Here is a 24,108-nt window from a genome sequence, read left to right as displayed (position 1 = left end):
GATGGGCTCTAAATTCAAACAAAATGGCTACAATGCGATGGAGTCTTGTGTTTTACTAAATATGATGTAGTTGAGTTGTGTAAGCAATAGTGAGGTAGGTTTATCAAGTGTGCAAATGGGCATTTATCTGCAATTGATGATGAAACTGTGCTCTGGACCAGATGAAGACAGGGGGCTCTTTGAGGGATATTGAATCCTCACCCTATAAATTGTCCCCTTAAGGAGAGAATGTTGACTTCTCACAAACTGGAACTATGGCCCTCTTTATAAATGGCCTGATAAATTCCGATATTACATTAAATTCTATAACTGTACATAATAGACTCATGAATTCTGAGGTATGTATTGCACCCAATAAATACTGAGTATGAAAAAACACATTCCAAGATACATTTTGGAAGTTCAAACTTGCCAACTTTTATTGGGGTGTTAAATGCCGGCCAATTCAGATTTGTGTATGGTAAGCTGTGCAATAGGCATATTGTGCCCCATTTCAAGGACAGCCCTCGGAATAAGGAATAACTATCACACGCAATAAATTATGTGTATCACAGTGTTGGTCTTTATTGTGTGCCAGAATTATAGCACATAAAACCGGTCTATTCGTAATGAGGACCAAAGACTACCAGAAGGCATGCTAAGCCATGCTGTTCAATTGCCTTTTCCCAGCAGGAACACGTTGGGAAGTAAAAAATGTGGGCAACTACAGGCTCTTTGATAAATTCCATCATGCATGAAAGGCACAGGTTAGAGAATATGAGTTAGCTGTAGAGGTATATGTTCACGTGTATGGACTGATGGTTACTCATGAAGGTCAGACAAGAAAACTACATTTTAATGCTGTGACAGGGACGCATAAAGCGGCCATAAAACCTGTTCACTCAAAATCTTTAATTTCATCAATGGGGCCTTGATGAGGATGTGGGTACTGTTGGTCTATTGAAGTGGTGGAAATCATGGTTCACAGGTGGGTACACAGTCAAAATATCGAATCTTTAATTTCGACTTACACTTATATCGAGTTGCTAATATCGAAGGGACAGAATATCGATGTCCAGAATATCGATGGCAAGAATATCGACCCTAAGGTAAGTAATATCGAAATTACTTATATCGATAGCATATATATCGATGTAAGTAATTTTGATTTACTAATATGTGTTAGAAATTTCAGTTAAGTATTTAAATTAATTGTTATAATATGTGTTTAATATGTTTTTATAAATAAAAAATATATAAAAGTAAATTATATGTTTTACTACCAGAGCGGGTAGTGGGTTTTTAGGGGAATAGGGTGGGAAGTAATTTATTTGTAATTAAATAATTATTTTTTAATGATTAATTTATTTTGCAATTAAATATTAATTGGCAATGATTTATTTTAATTGAATAATTGAATAATTAATTGATAATTTATGTATATTTTTAACTAAATTATGTTTTACTACTGGAGCGGGTTGTGGGTTTATAGGGGAATAGGGTGGGAAGTAATTTATTTGTAATTAAATAATTATTTTTTAATGATTAATATATTTTGCAATTAAATATTAATTGGCAATAATTTATTTTAATTGAATAATTGAATAATTAATTGATAATTTATGTATATTTTTAACTAAATTATATGTTTTACTACTGGAGCGGGTTGTGGGTTTATAGGGGAATAGGGTGGGAAGTAATTTAATTGTAATATTAATTAATTTTGGGTAAAGGAGTATTTTTAGGGTTCAGGGTCAGTTTTGGGTTTTTGGGTAAAGGGGTATTTTTAGGGTTCAGGGTCAGTTTTGGTTTTTTGGGTAAAGGGGTATTTTTAGGGTTCAGGGTCAGTTTTCAGTTTTTGGGTAAAGGGGTATTTTTAGGGTTCAGGGTCAGTTTTCAGTTTTTGGGTAAAGGGGTATTTTTAGGGTTCAGGGTCAGTTTTCAGTTTTTGGGTAAAGGGGTATTTTTAGGGTTCAGGGTCAGTTTTCAGTTCTTGGGTAAAGGGGTATTTTTGGGGTTCAGGGTCAGTTTTCAGTTTTTGGGTAAAGGGGTATTTTTAGGGTTCAGGGTCAGTTTTGGGTTTTTGGGTAAAGGGGTATTTTTAGGGTTCAGGGTCAGTTTTCAGTTCTTGGGTAAAGGGATATTTTTTGGGTTCAGGGTCAGTTTTCCCTACTGTTGCACCCACTGAAGTGGGAATAGTAATTATTGTTAGGTAAGTATATATTATATATGATTTGTTAATATTTTTTTTATTAAATATGTATTATTATTTTTTTTTACCATTATGAAATATATTTAAATATGTTTAAGTAATTTATAAGTATTATTTACAGTATTTTTCATGTTATTTTAAACCCAAGAAAAAACGATATATTTGACAACGATATTTTTAACATCGATATTATTTTTTCGATATTTTGGTACTTACCATGTTGTACATAGGGCATCGATATTCTTGCAATCGATATAATTACGCCGATATTTGTGAAGGTCGAAATTCTGTCTGTCGAAATTCTGTCATAGATCCTCACAGGTGATAGGGTCCAAAAGCTGAGTTGAGCGTGTGTTTAAGGACTGCATAGTGTCCTTGTTCCGCTTGACTTTAGAGGGAGCCTGCAGTGGTGAAATGGCTATTTCTGTCCAGAGGTACCAAGGTAGAAAAAAAGAAGTACCGTTTTTAAAGTCAGATTGGCTTTGGGGCGTGCTAGGAAATATTCTGGGAAATTCTTTTGGATTTTCATGAACATGATTTGTAACTGTTTAGGTTCAAGGGCCTTAGATACTTGTCTAAAGCAGGTATCAGGCTTGTTTTGCAACAAAGTAAAAAGTAGATGTTTATCTCTTCAGTGATACTCATTTTACCAAATTTATAAAAAAATTAAAATTGTAGTAACTTATTGCGATTCAAACTCATGACCTTTAATAACGCACTGAGGTAGATCTTTGGTGAAGTGCTAAATTCTTCAAACTATTTTTCTAGGACCCCCAACATGTTCAATGCTTATCTGTGATGTTTAGTACTGTGGGTCAGTAGTCTAGAAACATGTTCTTTCCATTCAATCCTTTTCATTACTCTGTTAGCTGGTCACACAGCTCTACTAGATTCCAGTGTAGTTTAAGTTGCATCCTTGTGACACAAGACTGAAATGCTGAGCGTCAGAGTGATGGATGGGCACATGTTTGCACGAGGTGTTGTGAGAGGATTGGGGGAATAAGAGAGATGGTGGTTCCCAAAATGGTGGTTAGTGTCAGTGCTAAACCTCTTGGTGACTGTATGTAGGCAGTGGTCTCAGATTCAGCTGTACACCTATTAATACTATGATCTGTATACTGTGATCCTTATCCAAATATATACATATTGTGGATCAAAGGGTAATGAGTTGCAAGGGTAATGAGTTGCAAGGGTAATGAGTTGCAACCATGAACTTTGGTGGCCATTGTTTTGTCTTCTGTTTCAATCTTCTGTTTTGTCCTCCTTCGTCTCCACCCACTCTGCTTCCCCATCATGCCATATGAGTCAGTTTGACAAATCATCTGAACTGATGGTGAATGTAATACCAGCAAACCTAACCTGGAGATATCAAGTGAGCCTGAATTTTGAAATGAGAGGCCTGCCTACACCGCTTCCAGCCTCACACTATAGTACCTCTTCCTCAAACCCTCATCATCCAGTCTCCTCCCCAAATTCTTTCCTCCTCACACAAGATAACGCTATTTTTCCCACCACCACTCCTCTACAAGGGCTGTCTCTTCAACTAGTCAACCCTAAACCTGCCTTCCACAGTGCCATCCCTCCCCCATTGAGGATATTATAGCGGACTCAACCTGGATTCCATCCCCTCCTTCAATGCTTTCGCTCACACCTTAGAGGAGTCTATCGTGCCTTCCAACACCCCTCTCCATGAGGGGTCCCATCTGCCATCTAAGCCCAGAATGACCAGAGACAGTGATAGCCTGCCCTATATGAGGATAAGTTGGCTGACCTCAAGCAGAATCTTCAAACTGTTAAGGACAGACTGCAGACCCTCATACATTTCTCTTTGAAGATGAAAACATTTTGGAAACCATATCCTACCCTTGAGACTAATCAACCCAGACCTCCGGTAACTGATTAACACTGCAGGGGTTGAATTTCCTCCTCCAATAACCCTTTCAGCCTAGGTTGGAAAACACAGCCTCTTCTGAACCACCACTCCAGACCCCATAAGCCTACTCACCATTTGTCTGATGAGGACAGTTTCTCTCTACTTTTATCTTACAACAGCTCTTGCAATGTCTCCTCACACTCTCCAGCCAACAACCAAACTATATCATTCCACCCGTTTAGAAAGCCAAGTTTTAATAGGAGATCTATGAACAAGAATAACATACTACTGGTCGCTACCTCTCACCTAAGAGTGTTAGCAACTAACTCTCACATCAAATCTATGTTGCACAATTGCAGGTCAGCAGTAAAGCATGCAGCGGATATTTCTGACCTCATCCTCACACAAGAATTGGATCTCTTCATCCTAACTGAAACCTGGCCTAATGACACCAACTCTCCAATTCTGGACATCTTAGTTCCTCCCGAATATGACATTTTCAGACTCGATAGACCTGTTAAAGTTGGGGTGGGCATGGCATTGATTGCATCTATCGATCCATCTTCACTTTGAGACTGGTTCAAATTCTTATTATTTCCTCCAGTGAACACCTAGACATTGAAATCGGATGCAATGGCAAAATAATCTGTTTGCTCCACATAATTTATCATCCACTATGGCGACAATTGCCTCATACTTTGATGAACACCCCAACCATAATTTCCTTGGGGACTTTAACCTACATTGCAACAACACAAATGATCCCTTATTTTGCTCCTTCAAAGCTTTCCTTTCTGACCTCAACTTCACCCAGGCTTGCAAGGAACCCACTGTTAGAATAGAAATGTTCACGTTTGCACATTCCCTATGTAACTTAGCATTTGCTGCGCCATTTTCTTGGCGCCATTTTAAGCTGCTTGAAACTGATCTTGTTTAAATTCCAAGAAATGCTCTCCTTAGAGTTTTGTTTTCTTCATTTCTGTTGTGTTTCAGTAATGAATACATTGGGGCATATGTAGGTGATTCATATTTTGCGATTCTCAAATAGCGATTTTTAAAGAATCGCTATTTGAGAATTGCAAAATGGAATGTAGGTAAAAATTAGCAGGTTTTTTTTCGAATTTCAAAAATTCCTTAATTTCGATTAGCAAATTGTGAATCGCAATTAAGGAATGAGTGTCCCATTCATTCCTATGGGCCAACAGGCCCATAGGAATGAATGGGGATACATTCTCAAATTGCGATTTTCTATGAGAAAATCGCAATTTGAGAATCGCAATTCCAAGGGTGCCAGGGTGTCCAAAGGACACCTGTTGCACCCCTGGAATGTGCCTGTAAGTACATGTGGTGCACATACATGCCCTAAGGGCATGTCTGTGCGCCACATGGCACTTTGAATTAAAAAAAAAATTATTTTCGAAAGAAAATGGCAAAATACTATCTACTTGGAGTAGGTGGTATTTTGCGATTCCTTAAGACATATTCGCAATGTCAAAGGCACTCCTACATAGCATTTAAGGAATCGCGAAATTGCGATTCCTTAAATGCTTGAGCAAAATAAGGAATCGCAATTTTTGCGATTCCTTATTTTGATATGTGGCACCTACATACCAAATCGCCGTTTGCGATTCGTAAACGCCGGAATTCTGTGAATTCTGGCGTTTGCGAATCGCAAACGCCTACCTACATATACCCCATTGTTCCTATTAGCGCATACCTTTCTCACTAGATAGAGGCCCCCTCCCACTTGTCTAGTGGCAGGCCCGGATGGAACAACCTTGGATTGTAGACAGTCTGTGCAAAACCTTTTTTGTGTAATTCACTGTTTAGCTGCACCTACCTGGAAAATTCCATTCTGGGCGTGTTCTTGCCCAGTTATGAAACGTACATAATGTATCTTCATGCTTGCCGATTTCGGTCCTCTCTGCAGCACTCCTAGAGCTGGGCAGACCGGGCCACGCTCTGAGTGTATATCAATAAACAGTTATTGGTTTGTATTTTCAACTGGCTGATGACGGCTGATTAGCCAGAAACCGGTCCCAAGATGCTTGTTTCCGGTCCAAGGAAGACATGGCTTGGCAGTTCAGGCTGTACAGTCCCCATGAGGCACAGGGTTAGACTGATTTGCATATGGCCATGTCTGAACTGGGGTGGCAGAGTGAGCTAAAGAATGATGATGGATTAAACTGAGGTCAGTTGACTGGGGGTGAGTGCTTGCAATTTTCAACACTCCGTCCATCATCCCCTTTAGTTTTGCTTTGTATTTTCGACTGTCTGACCAACTCTTCCTTTGGTACAGAAGGCTGAGAGGTGGTCATTAGTGACCTGGGTGACACTAAACGGGCCACTTTCTTCATCATCCACAAGAAGGACTCCACCCTTGAGCTTATCATAGCTAAAGATAACATCATACAACTGGATGACATTTCACCCTGCGACTGGTCGGATCAATACCAAATCTCTTTTCACATCCTAGTAAAGGTTATGGTCAGACATAGTTAACTGCTGAAAACTAAACAGCTGACTCAAAATCTGAGAGACATTAACACCAAAGACCCAACGTCCATTAGAAATATTCTACATCCACCAACCCCTGACATGACAAACCTAGACTATCTTACGATCATTACATTCACACCAAGACAAATATCTTTGTCTCAATAGCACTGAAGCAACTCAGAAGGACACTGATCAAACAGTCCAAACCCTGGTTTAATGGTTCACTTAATGAGGAGCGTCACAAACTAAGGCTTACGGAGAAACATTGGAGAAACTCGCCCTCCATCACAAACCTCAAACAGTTGAGGATGTCTAGAAGTACATATAACAAGAATATACGTATTGCCAAAACTGATCACCTCAGGGCACAGCTTGACAGCACCAAAAACAAGCTAAACACTCCTCCAACCAACTCTCTGTACCCAAGATCTCTTTCCCCAGTGGGGGGGATTTCTCAGCACACTTCACCGATAAGGCTAGAAAAATTGAACTTGAACGTGCCTCACCTAATCTGCTGCCTCTGACCCCCATCTCACCATCATCTTGGCCAATGGTAGTGAGAGCACCTACTTCCTACCCCAAAGTTTACCTCCCATAAAACAATGAATCCTGGAATTCCTTTCTAATACCAGATGATGCAGAGCTCCTCCAATCCATGGCTTCTTTAAAACCTTTCAATCACTTCAAAGACCCACTACCGGCCACGTTTTTCAAAAAACTCAAATCGGCTGATTCTCCACTCTGGTCCAGGATCATCCATGAATCTCTTGTGCAAGGTAAGATTCCTGATTGCCTCAAGATGGGTCAAGTTACTCCCATCCCTAAAAAGCCACATGCAGACTTAGCGGACCCTAACAATATCGGTTCAATTACCAGTATCATGACATTGGCCAAATTGCTTGAGAAATGCGTTCACACAAAGCTCTGAAACCACATTGAAAGGTTTCAGCTCCTTGATCTTTACCAGTCAGGTTTCAGAGCAGGTCACAGTACTGAAACTGTCTTAACACACATTGTTGATGATGCCTTGAGATCTCTTGACCAGAATGTTCCCTGTCTACTGATCCTTCTTGATCTGTCTTCAGCGTTTGACACAATCAACCATGAAAACCTGGTTGATCTGGTTCTAAAAAGAATGGGGCTATCTGGCCCTGTCTTAAATTAGTTTGCCTCTTTCCTACGAAACAGAATGCAAAGAATCAAATGTAACCACTCCCTTGCAACCAGCAGCCCAGTATCTATTGGAGTGCCTCAAGGCTCCACACCCTCCCAGAAGCTTTTCAGCTTTTCCATGGAACCACTATCTGAAATTCTGAACCACTCTAACATTGAACACCATTTGTCTGCCGATGACACTCAACTGTATTGGAAAATGTCCTCGCCATATGAAATAAAAACTCTAAACTGTGCGCTACAAATAATTCAACAACGGTTTAATCATAATCATCTTTTGCTAAACAGTCTTAAGACAGAATTCCTCCTTTGCCCCTCGCAACCACTCGGTGCCCGCTCAAGACTGGTTCAAAGAACCTACAGCCTTCAACTGCATCCCTCATGTTGTTGACCCTGCGACATCCTTAGGCATAACTCTGGACAAATACCTGAATATGCAAGATCACTTCAATGCAACTACAAGGGGAGCCAATCATCTGCTCAGCATATTAGGGAAAGTCAAGCCACTCTTGCCCTCTGATGACATTCAGTCTGCAGTCCAATCGCTAGTTATCTCACGCTTGGAAAATGGAATGGGGACCATGGCTGGGTTACCTAAAGCTAGTTTGGAACCTCTAAGGACCACTCTGAACTTTGTGGCCAGACTCATCACTGGTTCCAGGAAACATGACCACATGACACCTGACCTAATTCAACTAAACTGGTTATCTATCAAAGCAAGGATCAGTTTCAAGATTGCTTGCTTGATGCACAAAACTATTCACTACAATACCCCTGTCTACCAATCGGACCCTAAAAGCTATAACTCCCTACTGCTTAAACCCCAAAATGCAAAATGAAAAGAACCTACAATCGAACATTCTCTGGTTTTGTTACATGAATTTGGATGCTCTTCCTCCAGAGATCAGATCTAACCCCTCTACCTCCTCATTCAAGAAACAAGTCAAAGGGTTACTCATGAATGACCATCTACAGCAGTAGCCTGAAGCCAGCTTCACTAACTTTTATTTCCTGTTGACATTTTGTTATGCCTCTGCAAATAAGTTTTCATTTTTGTGTCTCCATGTGCCCTTTAGACTTGCTGCTCTCCTGGTTCTTTACGTGTCCCACAAGATGGGTTGTTACCTTTGTAGGTTGTTGCTTGTTTTTGTTTTTTAAGTTCCCTGGTGTTGTACTCATGTTTTTTACATCCCCTTGCTTCCTTTCCTTCAAACAGCACTCTCATACCCATACGAGCCATGTTCGAGCTTTATAAAACTCTTCATATAAAATAAATACATCGTTTTTTACCCACTTTAGGAAAACCAGGCTCTGAGGTTAAACACAGCTGGGAGCTTTCTTCGCATTAGTCGCAGCAGGCCAAGTGTTTGGTTTGACATAAGGAAATGAAAGGAGTTTAGCTGAAGCAGGTGCCAGGGCTTGGGCAAGAGTGTGACCTTTTTAAACAGTGGGTAGTGGCACAGGATACCAGTAGTCAAATGCAGGAAATTTCACTTCTAAAAGAAATGACTTTTAATTATGGTTGTCTATAAAAACCTTGCTCTGTCTTAGAGTAGCTCTAATATCCATTCTCACACGCCTAAGCCAATGTTTCTTTTTTCTACATACGCAAATGCCTACATAACAGTTTTATCGTGAGATGCATCAAGGAAATGTCAATTTTGGAAAATCTTAATAGAAAATTTTCTTCAACATGGAGAAAGCTTACAGTCTTCAGAAGAGGAAGTAAGGACGAGAAGGGGAATTATTACGGTCACAATTTACCTTCTTAAGAATGGAAGGCATTTTATAATCCAGGAAGTGCTAAACAACAGTCACTTAAACCTCCATCCGCAGTTTATAAGCTCTGGAATCCGCCTTACCTCACCTGACTGCATTTCTGCGGCACACCTGTCACTATTTATACAAAATGAACAGCGAATGCATTTATGTTCTGGTTAAGGAGCAGGGGGGTGGGCAATTCATGAAGGAGGAAGTCATTCTAGGTAGTGCCCAGGACTGCAAATATAAGAGGGCAGCGAGAGCTGCAGATCACACGAGCTCTGAGACCAAGGGTTGTTGAGCCTAGCACCGTACAAGCAGCTCTGTGAGGTAAGTCTGTCGTCTTTGTGGGAGTGGGGGCATCAGGCTGTGTGTCTGCATGTATGACTTGTAAACAGACTCAGCGCTAACAACCATTTCACAAAACCCCTTCTTTTTCTACTCAGGGTCCCAAAAAACTGCTTGTTGTGTCTTGTCGAGGTGCATTTTGGGATGTGTTTTTGTCCAGGCCTGCCACTCTGCTTCAGTAGGGAGGCTCCATCATTGAAAAGAACGTGACGTGGAAATGGTCTTGTTTCTATGTAAACCTTAGCAAATGCTCACCAGTGTTTCAGGAATGGCCTCCTTTGTAAGACAAAAAAGACTGTCATGTTTGATTACAAAAAGGATTATTTGGAAATAAATAGCTGTGAACTGAAGGGATGAGGAGAGATGGAGGAGGAGAGATGAGTGAGGGCTCAGGGCTGAGGGACGAGGCATAAGGACTTAGCACTGATGGATAAGGAGTGATGAGAGAGGGCTCAGGGCTGAGGGATGAGGCGTCAGGACTTAGCACTGATGGATAAGGAGTGATGAGTGAGGCCTCAGGGCTGGGGAATGTGGCACGAGGAATGATGCTTAAATAGTGAGGGATGAGAAATGATGGATGACCAGTTAGGAATGGGGGGTGAGGAGTGACAACTGAGAAATGAGGGATAAGGAATGAGGGCTGAGGAAAGATGAGTGACTGATGATACTGTTGATGACTTAAAATGGGTGTTTGTCAGACTCTACGACAGCGCATTGTACACCACTCTCTTCAAGCTCATCACCAGTGAATCAACTCAGGATTGGTTTAGGAAGCCTCATTAACATAGATGCCGGCCCTGAATAGCTGTAATAATGGAAAACCACTCTGTTGCAAATGCAATGAAGAACCTGCCCGCTGAAACGTGAGTCCTGTGAGGGACAGCTGCAGCGCGTGGACCACCTTCACCAGCTTCTGGTTTGATGGTGGGTTACAAACTTCCTCTGAATCCCAGGAGATCTTTCAGGGTGAGGATGTTCAGTTGACGGTATCAAAAGCCGCTGAGGGGTTAAGCACAGTAAGAAGACACGAGTTACCATCATCCATTATTCGAAGGACATCATCAGGTATTTGGAGAATGGGTAGGGATACCACCAAATTAGAAAGATAAAGGTTTTAAAGTTCAAATATACCGTCCTGCTCGTTGTACACTTCTAACAGCTATACATTTGAATCTCTTTTCCAAGGTAGTAGATTAGAATTTAGAATGATTTCTAGAAATGCTCATGGAAATCAGCAACACTCATAGCTTTATAGGAGTATTCTTGAATTTCTATTTGAATTCTAAAAGGTCATAATATACTCGAACACAAGCTCAAGCCCAGAGGAGTCCATTTCAGATTGTTGTCAGAGAACAAGCAGAGTCTTGATTTCTACGCTGAAGCCCTGTTTCCCAGATGTGAGCCCTCCTTCCACTCCGAGCATCAATCATAGGGTGCTACCGTGATGCCTGTGCACACAAGAACAGAAATCTTTCACAGTCGTGTACAGTTCTGATATGTGTACCATAACTATACACGACTGTGAAAGATTTCTGTGCTTGTGTTCATAGGCATAACGGTAGTAGTTGTTTCGTATGTTAGCTCTTGTTAGCATACTGTTGAGCGGTTAGGGGGTCTTCTCCGCTCGCCTGTTGCACCTTAAATTACCAAGTTCACCCGACTACTACAGCGTCCACCCTTCGTAGAGCGCCCTTTAAATATCTGAGACACTAAAAACCCTTTCCTTTGCAGTCATCAATCATATGGTGTGCTAGATGCATATATCTCAGCGTGTACATACACTGTAATGTCCTCGGTCTTCAAGGACCAGTTTTCATGCTCCTAACATTACAATCCCAACCTACCCACCATCTCCGTAGGTCCAACCAGCTAAGCCCTAACCGACACCTGGGGGCTGAGTCGTTATTGTTTAGTACAATGCAGCACAGTAACCAACGTTGGTGCTATGCGTGGGCAAGAGGGTGAAGCAGCGCAGAGACATATTTATTAAGACGAGGACCTGCTGCTGCTGTCATATCCTGTGGTGGAGCACTATAAGGGCAGCCTTGTGCCACGCACGCCCTTTCAGTCATGGTGCAGAGGGGGAACATCACTTACAACGCATTTATTACAACGCACTACCATTACATCGCAACCATTACAACGCAAACCATTACAACGCATTGCGCTGGGGGCCGCTCTAGGATAGGGAATATATTTAATTTACTATCCAACACCTTCCCTACTATCCACGGGGACTGGAGTTGGAATAGTAAATTAAATAATTCACTATCCAGCGCCTAAAAGCACTATGCGTTGTAGTGGTATGCGATGTAAAAATCGCGTTGTAACAGCAGGCGTTGTAATAGCCCGCGTTGTAGTGACACCAATCCGGTGCAGAGGTGTATATCTGCTCTCCAGCATAGGATCTGTAGAGGCAGCTTACCCTTCCAGTACAACATCCTATACAGAGACAATTTCTGAAACATTCCACACATTTTATGTGTACTGTGCAGTGCAACACAACTACAACGTGTGGAATATTTCACAAAATGACAACATTTCTACTGGTTAGCTCTTGCTTCAAGAAGGCATTCGTTTATGGCACGAAAACCTGGTCTGCCTAACTTTGCAGATCAAGGTATAAAGGTACAGGGACTTGTCATAACCATCCAAGTACTGCCCAAAAAATCCATTAGGCTGAAAAGAGGTGCAAAGTGCTGTTTGGGCTGAGAAAAGGGACCTTTCAATTGCAAAGTACCTTTTGCACTGGAAAGTAAATGCCCTTCCATGCCTTTGCTTTTTGTCCAGTGCTTAATTTGTAAATGACATGTGCCAGTGCCCAAAGCTGAGCTCAGAAGACCGCAGCTGATGTAACTAGATGTCGGCACGAGATCCAAGCTGTGTAGCCTTTAAATCACCTCCGCCCTCTTTGATCCAGTACCGGACACTCCCTGCCAGTTTATCCAACTCTTGCAATTACCTGTTTTCTCCATTTGTGATGCTTTGTCCGTCTTTCTCTACCTCCTCCTTTCTGCTATGTGTGTTTTCCTTCTTGCTATCAGTAAAAATCTGATTCAATGAAATAAGTGCTCATCCCCAAACATAAATGCACTTGGCACCGGCCGTCTGCCACTAGCTCAAATTAAGCACTCTTTGTGTCACTTTGCAAGACTTTGCACTTGAGTTCTAGGGTTTTAAACTCCCTTCTGAAGCATTCTCCTAGTAGCCTAGATCCAGAATTAATGATCCTCACGCTTCTTGGACATCACTTGGGAAGCATGTAAAGTCCAATAGCAGACAACGCAAGCTCTGGCAGCCCAGCTCACGCCAAAGTCTATGTGATCCATTTAGCTAATGTATGTGCTTTCTAACATCATCTAAATCCAGCCAGAAGAGTTTTAGGAAGGGCCCAGGGTACCAGCCTTTCAGGGGGTCCCCTGATAGAGCCAGCTCTGTTCTGCAGAGAGTCTTACCCTGGTGACCTTGAATAATTCTTAAACAGATTGTTTCAAATACTGTTTCCCTTTCATTTATCTTTAATGTGTGTGATGTGTGAGTCTATTACAGGCATTTTCCAGAGAAAGTTGTGTTTATGTTTCACATAGGGATGCTTCTGGATAGCCTTATTGGTTATGCAGTCGTGGTGGGTGGATTAGCAGCCTTTTGAAGGGCTGTCTAGGTTGTATATGTACACAGAATGTAAATGCTTCAAGGACCCCTATAAGAAGATGTAACATTGGCATTTGTCACTCACCGAGTGCCCCATCATGCATAGATTCTGTTAGACCTGACCCCCTTAGGGTGGTCTCCCCGCCCCCAACATTTTCCCTGCCTCCCTCCATTTTTCTGATCTTGTTTTTGCTGGTATAAGGACTCTTACCACTTTGCTACAGCTAACCAATATTAAAGGGCTTGTGCTCGCTCCACTAAAAGTAGTAATATTGGTTCATCCCCAATTGGCATTTTAAATTTACCTATAAGGCTCTAGTAATTTGGTACCTGTTGTACCCAGGGCCAGTAAATTGAATGCTATTACTGGGCCTACAAGTAAGTATCCCTTTAACCACACCTCAGGCCTGCCTTATCAGAGCCTGTGTATGCAGTTTACACTGCCATGTCGACCTGGCAAAATTACCCTTTTGCCAGATCCAAGACATCCCTTTTTATACATATAAGTCACCTCGGTGGTAGACCCTGGATACCACAAATGGCAGGATGCAATGTATTTAAAGGCAGGACATGTACATGTCTTGGTAGTGAAAACCCTGCAAAGTCGTTTTTCACCAAGTATGATTTCCAATTGGGAAGAGAAACGACCCCCAAGTCTGGTGTCTCTGGATTCACAAAGCTACCTTGTGAGAAGTTGGCCTGGTATATGCTGTCCACTAAACAAAGTGGGCACCTTGCACCAGTCCAAACAACCCTTCTTGATGATTAGGTCAAAGACAACCTTTAAAGAAAGCTATCCTAGTGGTAGCTGTGGAGAGAAGCCTTCAGGCTAAGTCTCCAAGGAATGTAAAGCAGCTTGTTTTACCAGATTAGAACCGCCTGAATAACAAAATGAAAGGAGAACCACACAAGAGATATATAAAATATATGTATTTACTACTAAACACTCTCTACGAACTTCTTTATGAGATTTGAGCACAAAGCACACAATATTAAATCACTAAAACAACAGCACAATAAACAGTGGGCTCCAGGGGGAGACCAAACCATATACTAAGAAAGTGGTATACCAACCACGACTTAACTAGACAGAGTGCCTAGAGCACATAGAATCTCTGGGACCCCAAGGAACCACCTAAGCTAGTGACATAGGGGACAAACGGAGGACGGGTGCAGTGTGAGAACAAAGGAGCGAGCTCTGTAAAACTCTATGGGAAAGTAGCGGTTGGAAAATTAATGATTAAGGACACTTCGGAGAAGACTTCAAGCAAAACCCTTGGAACATAGAAGGTTCTAAGGCCAGCACCCATGTGAGTACCAGAGTACCCATGTTACCTATCCCAGGGGAGCTGCGTGCATAGGTGTCAATGGATGTCGGAAACCTTTGTCGTTTTTAAATGGCTTGACTCGAAGAAGTGGTGCTGCCGGGAAAATGAAAAAATGTCTGGTGGAATCCAAGCCTGGATCTGAGGTGAGAAGAACCTGAAAGCAGAGGGGACAGAGTCTGGGTCACTTCAGGGGGACTATGGGCTCAGTAGACAAATGTCCACCGCTGTCGGGTGCTTCAGGTGAGATGACGGGGAGCTTGACTCTGCAGCCACGGGGACCAAGAGAAGTTGACGACAACCAAAGTCTGGAGGTGAGCTGTCCCATGAAGGATGTCGAGTGCTGAGGGGTTAGTGTCCAGATTTAATATCAACAAGCATTGGCAAGTGCAACCCATGCAGGCAGAGGAAAGCAGGGCCTGTGTGGACCAGCAAGGTCCAGGGGACTCTCCAAGCTACGGGGAGTCAGGGCTCATCTGGAGCAACCAGAAAAGCCCAAGAAAAGTCAAAGTTACCTTCACAGAGACCCACAGGCCAAAGAACCAGGGATTGCAAAGGTACCTCAAACTGAATCACAAAATACCAGCCCACGGAACACTTGTGGAGTGTAGGCCAGAAATCCTCAGTGCAATTACTGCTCTGGGTCAGGACGACACATAGCCTAAAGCACAGCCTCAGGGACTGCAAAAAAGCATATGATGCTGCAAAAGTACACTGTGCACAGGGGTTCAGGTTGCACGGTCCCCATGAGGGATACTGGTCTCAGAATTGCTGAGAGGGCAGATCAACCTCAGAGATGCACAGGAACCTACATCTTGTGTTGCAGAAATCTTTGGAGTCCTCAGGAGCTTGGAAGATGGAAACTGGCCAGATGCATTAAAGGTGCCTGCAGCGCAGGGGAGTAACTCGTTCACTCCAAGGGAGATTCATCAGTCATCCAGCGTAGTGCAGATCGTCGAAGTACTTGGTTTCTGCTTGAAGAGTTTAGTCCAGGTAACATCTAAAGTCCTGTAATCAGGGTTCCTTCTTTATACCCAAGGAAGGGGTGGGACAAACTCTGGGGACCCACCTATGGGAGGTCAGGGCAGAGGGATGGTTACACCCAAGTCCTTTGTTAAGTTTCACACCAGAGCAGGAGCAATTGGCTCCTGCAACAGGTTTGAACTGGGCTATGCACAGGGACACCAAATGTGCCCCAGTGCCGACTTTAAACAGTCTTAGAGTGCACCCACCCAGCCCCAATACACTAAATCCTGTCTGGGAGGTGGTCACACCTCCCTGTGACAGGAAACCCATTGTCAAGCCTTCCCCTGCTCGAGCTTGGCTCAGCAGCAGGAGGGCAGACTCGCTTGTGTGGCTGGCAGCATACATTTTGTGATGCCGAGGTCGAGAAAGCTATCACCAGATGTACCAGTATGTCGCATATGTCCCTTTAGGAGGGTGAAATCATACATCCCTCACCAGTTACTGGCGGGGAGGTATGATTCCAAGGTGTTTGACACCAAACACAACATTTTTTCAAGCAACCGTTTTAACTTTAGCATTTACCGCGAGGTTATATTGCACTTAAATATATATGGTTGGCTGCATCACAAACAACCACGGAAAATAGATCCCGAAGGCTGCAGAGTAGCTCTGCTCATGCAGGAGCACCCTCGCACATAAAACCCAGCACCCTGCCTTCGGGATTGATAAGGTCTGCCTTAGGGCAGTGATATAGGAAAGATATAGTGAACCTATATCTAAGTAAGGGGAACATGCACCACCTTACACAGGCTGCAGTAGCAAACCTGTGGAGTAAGTTTGAATGGTCTCTCAGGGGTGACACAATAACTGCTGCAGCCCAAGGGCGGCATCTAGGGTACCTATGCCCTAGGTACATAGTGTGCCATATTCTAGGGACTGATAAGGGTACCCCAGTATCCAATCTGGAGTGTACCTAAAGTACGTGCGATCAATTTAGAGGAGAAAGCAGCTTGACTTGGTCCTGGAAAGCAGGATCCCAGTCAGTCTAAGTCAAAAACAGTAAAACATCAGCAAAAAGTGGGGGTAGCTATAAGAAGCAGATCCTACTCTCCTACATACCTTACCTCCTCTTCTATCACCACTTCAAGTTACCACACCTATTCTACTACCATTCAAGCTACCATATCTCCTCTTCCACAACCTCTGACAATTGTTTCTTTCGATCCATATTTTCGTTCAGCGCTTAGACTGCAGTCTCTTTCCACACCTCTCATGTCTTGATTTCTTTGTCTGCCATCTTTCCTATAGTTTTCTTCAGACTGATCCCAGCCTTAAAGGGGCTGTTTCTTTTATGAACCATTTGCTAGAAGCTGGCTAAAATGAGCTTTACCCACAGAATTGTCTTCAGCCCAAAAAAGGCCAATTGAACCTTTCCTGCTCCAAATATCACAGCTCACATGTATAGGCCTTTTCTTCCCTATAGGCTGATTCTGCTGATCAGGTAAACAATGACCATGCACAGACGTATGCTGAGGCAGTGCAGACATTTAAAAGATATTTTTTGTTCTTTAAGTGCCCATGGTTGTCATTTAGAGCCCAGGGTAGCACATACTACACTGCCTTGCCCTTAGCTATCCATGACACTGTATCAGCTACCCCTGTTCTTACGGTCATTAAAAATCAGAGGCACAAAAAGACAGTGAACAGGGCTCTAAAAGGCCTACCTCTAGTTTCCTGCCCTTGTCCTTCCCAAAACGACACTATAATGCAAAACAATTTTGAACTGGGCGCCTTTCTGAATAGCTCAGAACATGACATTGACTTTTAAGTGCTAGGGGTCATTTACAAGCCCCTTGCGCCACCAGTACGTCACTTTTCCAATGTTAAATAAAGATGCAAAAGTGGTGCAAGAGGCTTGTAAATAAGCCCCTAGGTTTCTAATGCGCTGTACAGCAAAACCTTAACAAATAACTAATTTCTTTCCTATATTTTTCCTTTTCAGAAACCATGATGACATTTATCCTGCTACTTAGTTTGTTGGCAGTGGGAGGTTTGTTACAATTTTTAAAATGTAGCTTATTTTCTATCACGTGATTTGGTAAATGAACTATTTGCATAATTTTGGTACAGCAATATTTAAGCAGTTAATATCTGCTAGACTGTGGGGCGTTGATGAAAGGGAAGGTGTCTCATTTCTCCACCCTTGGGTTGAGTGTCTCTTCTAGTGCTCCATGAAGTCTGATGTTGCTAGTGCCCTGCAAGGATTGTTGCTATGGTGTCATTGGGAGTGTGGGGGAAAGGAGGTGGAGGATGTCAATGATGGAGTATATCTGCCTTCATAAGGGCCCCATTCAGTCTAAAACCTATGGATGTCTGTGAGGTATGAAAACCTGCGGGCCACACATCATGTTCTGAAGGGGGCCCTATCATTTCGCATTATGCAACTGACCAGTCTTATGTGTAGCAGGAGTACACTGCACTTTGAGCTTAGGTTTAGGTACTAGTTCTGCATCTGCCAAACCAGTGATTCCAAGTTCTGGCTCACCACAGAAAATAACTCCACAGTGGAATTGTTGGTGGTCAAACATATTTGTCTTACATCAAAGGTTCTGGAAAGTCATCTATGCGTGACATCTTTAATTTCTTTTTACAGGCCCTAGGATTTATCTGTCCATTCTTGTTAACTCACCTCTTCATCCCTTATAATTTTTAATTGGTGGAGCTACCTGCAGACGCTGTATTTCTATTCAAGGAGAAGATGGTTGGCCACGCAAATGTTTGCTCATGCAGTCAGGCCGGAAATGAGGCTCTCATCTTGGCCAATCAAAGACATGCACATGTCAAGTTGTTAGAGGGAGGCTGGGCAATCACTGTACTTCCGCATGCAGTGTGAATGTAAAAGAGAAAGATGGCGGCATCACCTGTGAAAAGTGCGGAGTTCTGCTAATATGCTTGCACAGTCAAGTACTCGCTCAACTGCTTAATGCCTGAGACCAGTGCTTAATTAGTAAAAGATTGAGTGCCGGGGCCACAAGCTCTGCCCAGAAGCCCACAGCCAGTGCAATTAAGCGTTGGTGCACTGAATATCAAGGCTCTATGGTCTTCAATACACCTCATCCCTTTTTAATGCACTACCAGACACTTCCTGCCCCTTCATTCCACCATTGCAGGTTCCTGATTTCTCCCTTAATAGCTTTTTTGTTTTGCTCTTCCTTCTGTATTTCCCTCAGACAATTATGTGATGTGAGAAAAATAAGTGCCACTACCCAAAAATGAATGCCGGTTCCTCACACCGGCAACCGCTGGCTCAAATTAAGCACTGCCTGAATCGACCTACCAGCCTCAGACACGACCGGAGGAGGCAGACACCAAGGCCAGATAATCATATTTTGTCAATCATGTCAGATTTTGATAGTCCCTACTGTTGCCTTGTTCCATTCCAGGCTCTCAGCTGGAAGTGAAGAGACCTGGGAGCCCGTCTTAAGCACGGGGAACTGTTTCCTGTTGAAGCAGACTGGGTTTGACGCTGGCCCTCACATTTTAAAACTACCGGATCGTTCCTACCCTCAAAATCTCTAATAGTTCAAAAAAAGGGAAAACATTTCACAACTTCGCCCACCCCTAAACCAAACCTGTCCTGAGACCTACCAGTCATGATCCTGTCCTGAACACCTGCCCCCCTCCCCCCTGTCCCCTCTTGTGCTCCTGAAGCCTCAGGTGCTCTGTAGAAGTGTTTTCTCTATTTTACAAATAAGCTGTTCCATGAGAATCATTCTGAAAGAATGAAAAACCCTTGACTCCACTTTGTTTCAAATCTACCATGAGCTTATGTGAGTGGAGCTCAACACACCCTAGAAGAGTTTTTTTCACCCTTCAATCCTCTGTAGTGTCAGTCATTGTACTCATTCATCTTTTAACCATCCATAGACCCTTTCAACGTTCCATTCCATCGGTGAATCAGTCAGTCATAACAAGCTTTATTCAGTTGATAGAAAAACATATATGCATAAAAGCAAAGACATACACAGCCATGTATCATGTTTAAAATACCAAAGATGATTCAATATACCACTTAAAAGAAATTTCCACTGAAACATGCTGATAAAACTGTTGAAAATACCACAATATGCAAAAAGGTACAATTTAATTACGTTTCACTGGTAATCCTTCAAGGTTGCCCCCACACACGTCTATCCCCAGAGTATGATATCCAGTTATTTCCCCACCATTTTTCTCATTCTACCAGCCGCAGAGTTGAATTTATACACCCTCAAACAAGTGTATTGGGATGATCAGCAATAGTTGGTGCACAGCGGGCTGTCATAACCTAACATTGTGGACCCTCAAGAGTGGGAGTGAAAACCTTTTCCTAGGAATAACATATAACTTGCGAAAGAAAAATAAATGAAGTATGGTTGAAGATGGATTTTAGTAAGGGTGAGTATGCACGTATCACTAGCAGTAAGGCCACCAATACAATATAAGGTCCAGTAAAGGTATTAATACATTAGCCTCTGGCTCAACCCTAGGTAGCTGGCTGCAAGCAGGCAGACTTAATTCAGGAGACAGGTATGTAGATAGTTTAAAAATACCAATAAGGTAAATAAGTACGCCACATCACATTAAAAATCCCACACCAATTTATAAATATAGGAAATGTTTTTATCTTCAAAATGACACCAAAAGGACAAAAAATCAATATAGGGTACCTGATATATACATTCTTAAAAACATACAGCGTTAACCTGGGACATCTGGTCGCACTTGACTGGGACAAAGTCAAAGTTTGAATCCAATGCAATGGGACCCTGGTTGAATATACTAAGCGGGAGGCCCTGGTCAAAATTTTACCATCACACTTAGAAACTTTTCATGATGATTTTCTCTCGACGGTGAGCAAGGCACTTCATCAAGCCAGATTCGCACCATGGCTTGACCCCACGTTAGGTCGGTCCACCTATAGAGCTTTTTTACAAAAGATGGTCTAAACTTCAGGAACATCTGCCTGTTGTTCCTCTTGAGGGTTCAAAGGGTTCAAAACAAAATTCCAAAGGTCTAGAAACTCTGAGATAGTCCTTGGAAGTGTGGTGCTATAATTCCCACAACGCATCTGGCCAAATCCTTAAATCTACTGGACGCACCCCAGGCTGGGGACTTCTTGATGGAGATGGTGCAGGAAAGCTATGATAATCTGTTGCTTTCAGGGAGTCCACTACTTAATCAGCAGGAGCAGTCCTTCTGGTTGCAAACCTTTGGGGTAGAGGCCAGGGTTCCAGCAGGGCAGTCCTACTTCTCCTTGTAGAATCAGGTAGCAAAGCCAAGTGGCTATGCAGCTCTCACATATTTTTTCAATGATCTGGAGCTTCAAGCAGGGGGCACCCTTGTCCAATGAGGTGCAGGGTGCCACCCAAAAGCATTGTAGCTTCCTCCATAGTGTGGCATATTCTTGTCCCACAAAGCACAGACATTTAAAATTCAAAATGGAGAATTCCTCTCCAGGAGAGTTAGTCCTGGCTAAACCTACTGTCGTGGTTCATTTCTGTTAACACTTGCCCTACAGACCGTCAGGAAATTCCATTCTCGGGCCTGCCATCTGGCTGGGAGGTACTGGAAGAGGGGGTAGGCCTGGCTGTCATTCCTTACTGTCCTGATCTCTTTGAAGCCCAGTTTGATTTACCCATCCCTCATCCTGACCTGCTTTCTGTAGCTATAAAGCTCCCCCCATCAGATATCATCTGCTCTATGCAGGTCACTTATCACCTCGTCAAACAGCCTGGCTAAGCCTGTTAAGGCTGACTAATCATCAGAGGCTGCTTGAAGGCTGGATTGAGGCGCATGGAAAAGAAAGTCCTATAACTTCTCTTCTATATTAGTTTTGATACATTCAACAGTGGCACATTCTTGAATTTACCATCACCAATATTTATTGTCCTTGAATGACATCTTTTTAGCTCCTTCCTAGCAATATGTATACTTCAATAAAATATTCCAGTATAAGCCTACAGAGCTAAATATCTACAATGGGAAAAATTAAATTGGAAGTTTTTCCTCCTCAAGGATTATCCCTTCTTATGGGTAAATGGCACCCCACTCCTGGGGCACTTAGGGGAGACCTTAGTTGTGAGTTATATGTAAATATAAAGTAGAATTCCTCTTGGGAAGTACCTTTAATTCCAAAGACACATTTGCATAGAATTTACTTTTAAAGACAGTCTGCAAAGCAGTGCTGCCTATAATAGTGAGCACCACAGCAGTGCATCCTTCAGAATAGGAACTCTGCTGAGTCTCTAAACCTCCCTGCCTTATTATATACTAGGGACTTATTGGTAGTTTGAATTCCCCTTGCCTTAACATATCACCTTCAGCGCGGCGCGAATTCTTGCGCTGTGCTGAAGGTTCTAATGAGCCAACGGGCTCATGACGGAACGGTTCCGTCATGAGCACAGGCCAACCGATGCTCATGATGGAACCGTTCCGTCATGAGCATCGAAGGGGTTAATATATAAGGGACTTACAGGGGTATTTCATTGCCAATTGTAATTATACCTAATTACCATTTTTTTTTATCAGAGCACTGGGCCTGGACAGCAGAGCCCAGGGCATAGTCAGAGTCAGTTACCACCAGAATAAGTAAACAAGTGGGGGTGAACAGGGCAAACAGGATCACTTTCTCACAAAGTGTATTCTGTGGAGAGCTTGAGTCACAAGGACATGGGATGTGTTGTATTCATGAGAAGCTTTGCTAGAGACAGGAAGTGCATTCTATTAAATCTCAACCATATCAAATAACATCTCTATGCATGCCGTGGAGGAAAATATACATACAGTTCCATCTGGGCCATAGTCACAAATGGGATAAAGGAAGATTCTCTTTACTTCCCCAACTCACTGTCTTGTTTTTGCCGCCAGTAAAAGGCCAGGAAATGTATCTTTAGTTGTTGTTTAGAGAATAATATAATAGCTTGTGGACAATCTAAAAGCTCAGATCTCCCTAGCAAGGGAAATTGGTCTTTCACATATCCTAACCAGGGTATACATTGGGCATTTTTCAAACTTAGACAATCTGTTATAATGTTCTGGTTTAATGCCATTTCATTGTTTGCCCACACTGAGGGCCCGAGCTTAAGTGGTGCCAGCTTAATTAAATATTCTAGGTTTAACAGGCCTAGTTCCACGTGAGAAAGGAATAAGGGCAAGGATTTAGAAGAGCACAAAATACTTTGACACACATGTTTTCATTTGCCTGAAGAGTGGCTGTGTCACAATAACCCCACACCCCAGACCTATGGACCATAGCAGAGTAACATAGCCGAGCAACACTGAGCCATATAGATTTTTCTTTTGACACACATCGGCCTGCGCAAAATGCTTGGCAATGTAATGAATTAGGGTGTGATTCACTTGTAGCACAAATGCACGAGGATGTGGCGGGCAGTATTAGGTATGGCACTTATGGGGATGTACCAACCCCGTTAAAATGAGGCCAGTGTGTACTGGCCCTTTTCCTTTTTGCTTATATCTAAATGATCTGGAGACCTCGCTGAATCTGGGCGAGACAGACACTCTCAGGGTGGGCTCGAGTAGACTCTCTGTTCTGCTATATGGTGATTGTGTCCTGGGCCCATATTATGCAAACAAGGAACAACCAAGGGCCTTGACTCTACTCAGTAAGGTTGAGTCAAAATAGCACAAACCAAAACAAGTGCCAATACTGAACACTGTTTACCATACACTTTATAACTGGTACCAATGCTAGTCTATCCCAGGTTCCATGAACACTGAATTCAAAAAAACGTTTTCTTTTTTTTTTTATCTTTAGCCTATTTTCAATAAATACGTACAGATACAAATAAATGATCAATGAAACAAATACAAAAACTACAGAAACCATTCCTTCCCAATTTCGCAACTTATAAAGAGACACCACAATCACTCAATGCTCTCTTTCATCTATTCAACATTCATTCCCAACACATAACCAACTCCATACACTCACACGTTCACATAAGGGTTAAACTAGAATCACTCACAGTTTTTGGAAAGGCAGAACACAATAGGGAACACAACACACACAGCCAAACAACATCAAACTTGACCACCCATTTAAATAAAGCAATGCACCAAAATATCAACACAGTAAACAAAGAATCATGTTACAGTGCATCACAAACACCAACTTAATTTTAAATATGTTTGTTTGACTTGAAAATGTGCAAGGTCGATGCGTTTTGAACCCTTTGACTAGCCGGGTTCTCCTCAGGACCATCACAATCTATAAGAGAAAGAGAAACACATACTCTTACTACTCCGACCGCTTAGTG

General features: G+C 42.5%; 1 protein-coding gene across 1 annotated transcript in view; it reads left to right on the top strand.

Annotated features, from left to right (window-relative positions):
* Positions 1–9,718: 9,718 nt before the first annotated feature.
* The window catches only part of LOC147734875 (C-type lectin galactose-binding isoform-like), an 80,593-nt gene continuing 66,203 nt past the window's right edge, over positions 9,719–24,108 (top strand). The window contains exons 1-2 of the mRNA XM_086953086.1: positions 9,719–9,827; positions 17,790–17,837. Of these exons, the coding sequence (XP_086809212.1) occupies positions 17,795–17,837 (43 nt within the window). The 5' untranslated portion in view covers positions 9,719–9,827; positions 17,790–17,794. The remainder of the gene's footprint in view (positions 9,828–17,789; positions 17,838–24,108) is intronic.

The sequence above is a fragment of the Lissotriton vulgaris genome, chromosome 1_2, assembly GCF_964263255.1.
Source record: "Lissotriton vulgaris chromosome 1_2, aLisVul1.2, whole genome shotgun sequence".
Taxonomy (NCBI): domain Eukaryota; kingdom Metazoa; phylum Chordata; class Amphibia; order Caudata; family Salamandridae; genus Lissotriton; species Lissotriton vulgaris.
The sequence above is the reverse complement of the archived record's forward strand: the minus strand, read 5'-3'. Positions and strand labels throughout refer to the sequence as shown.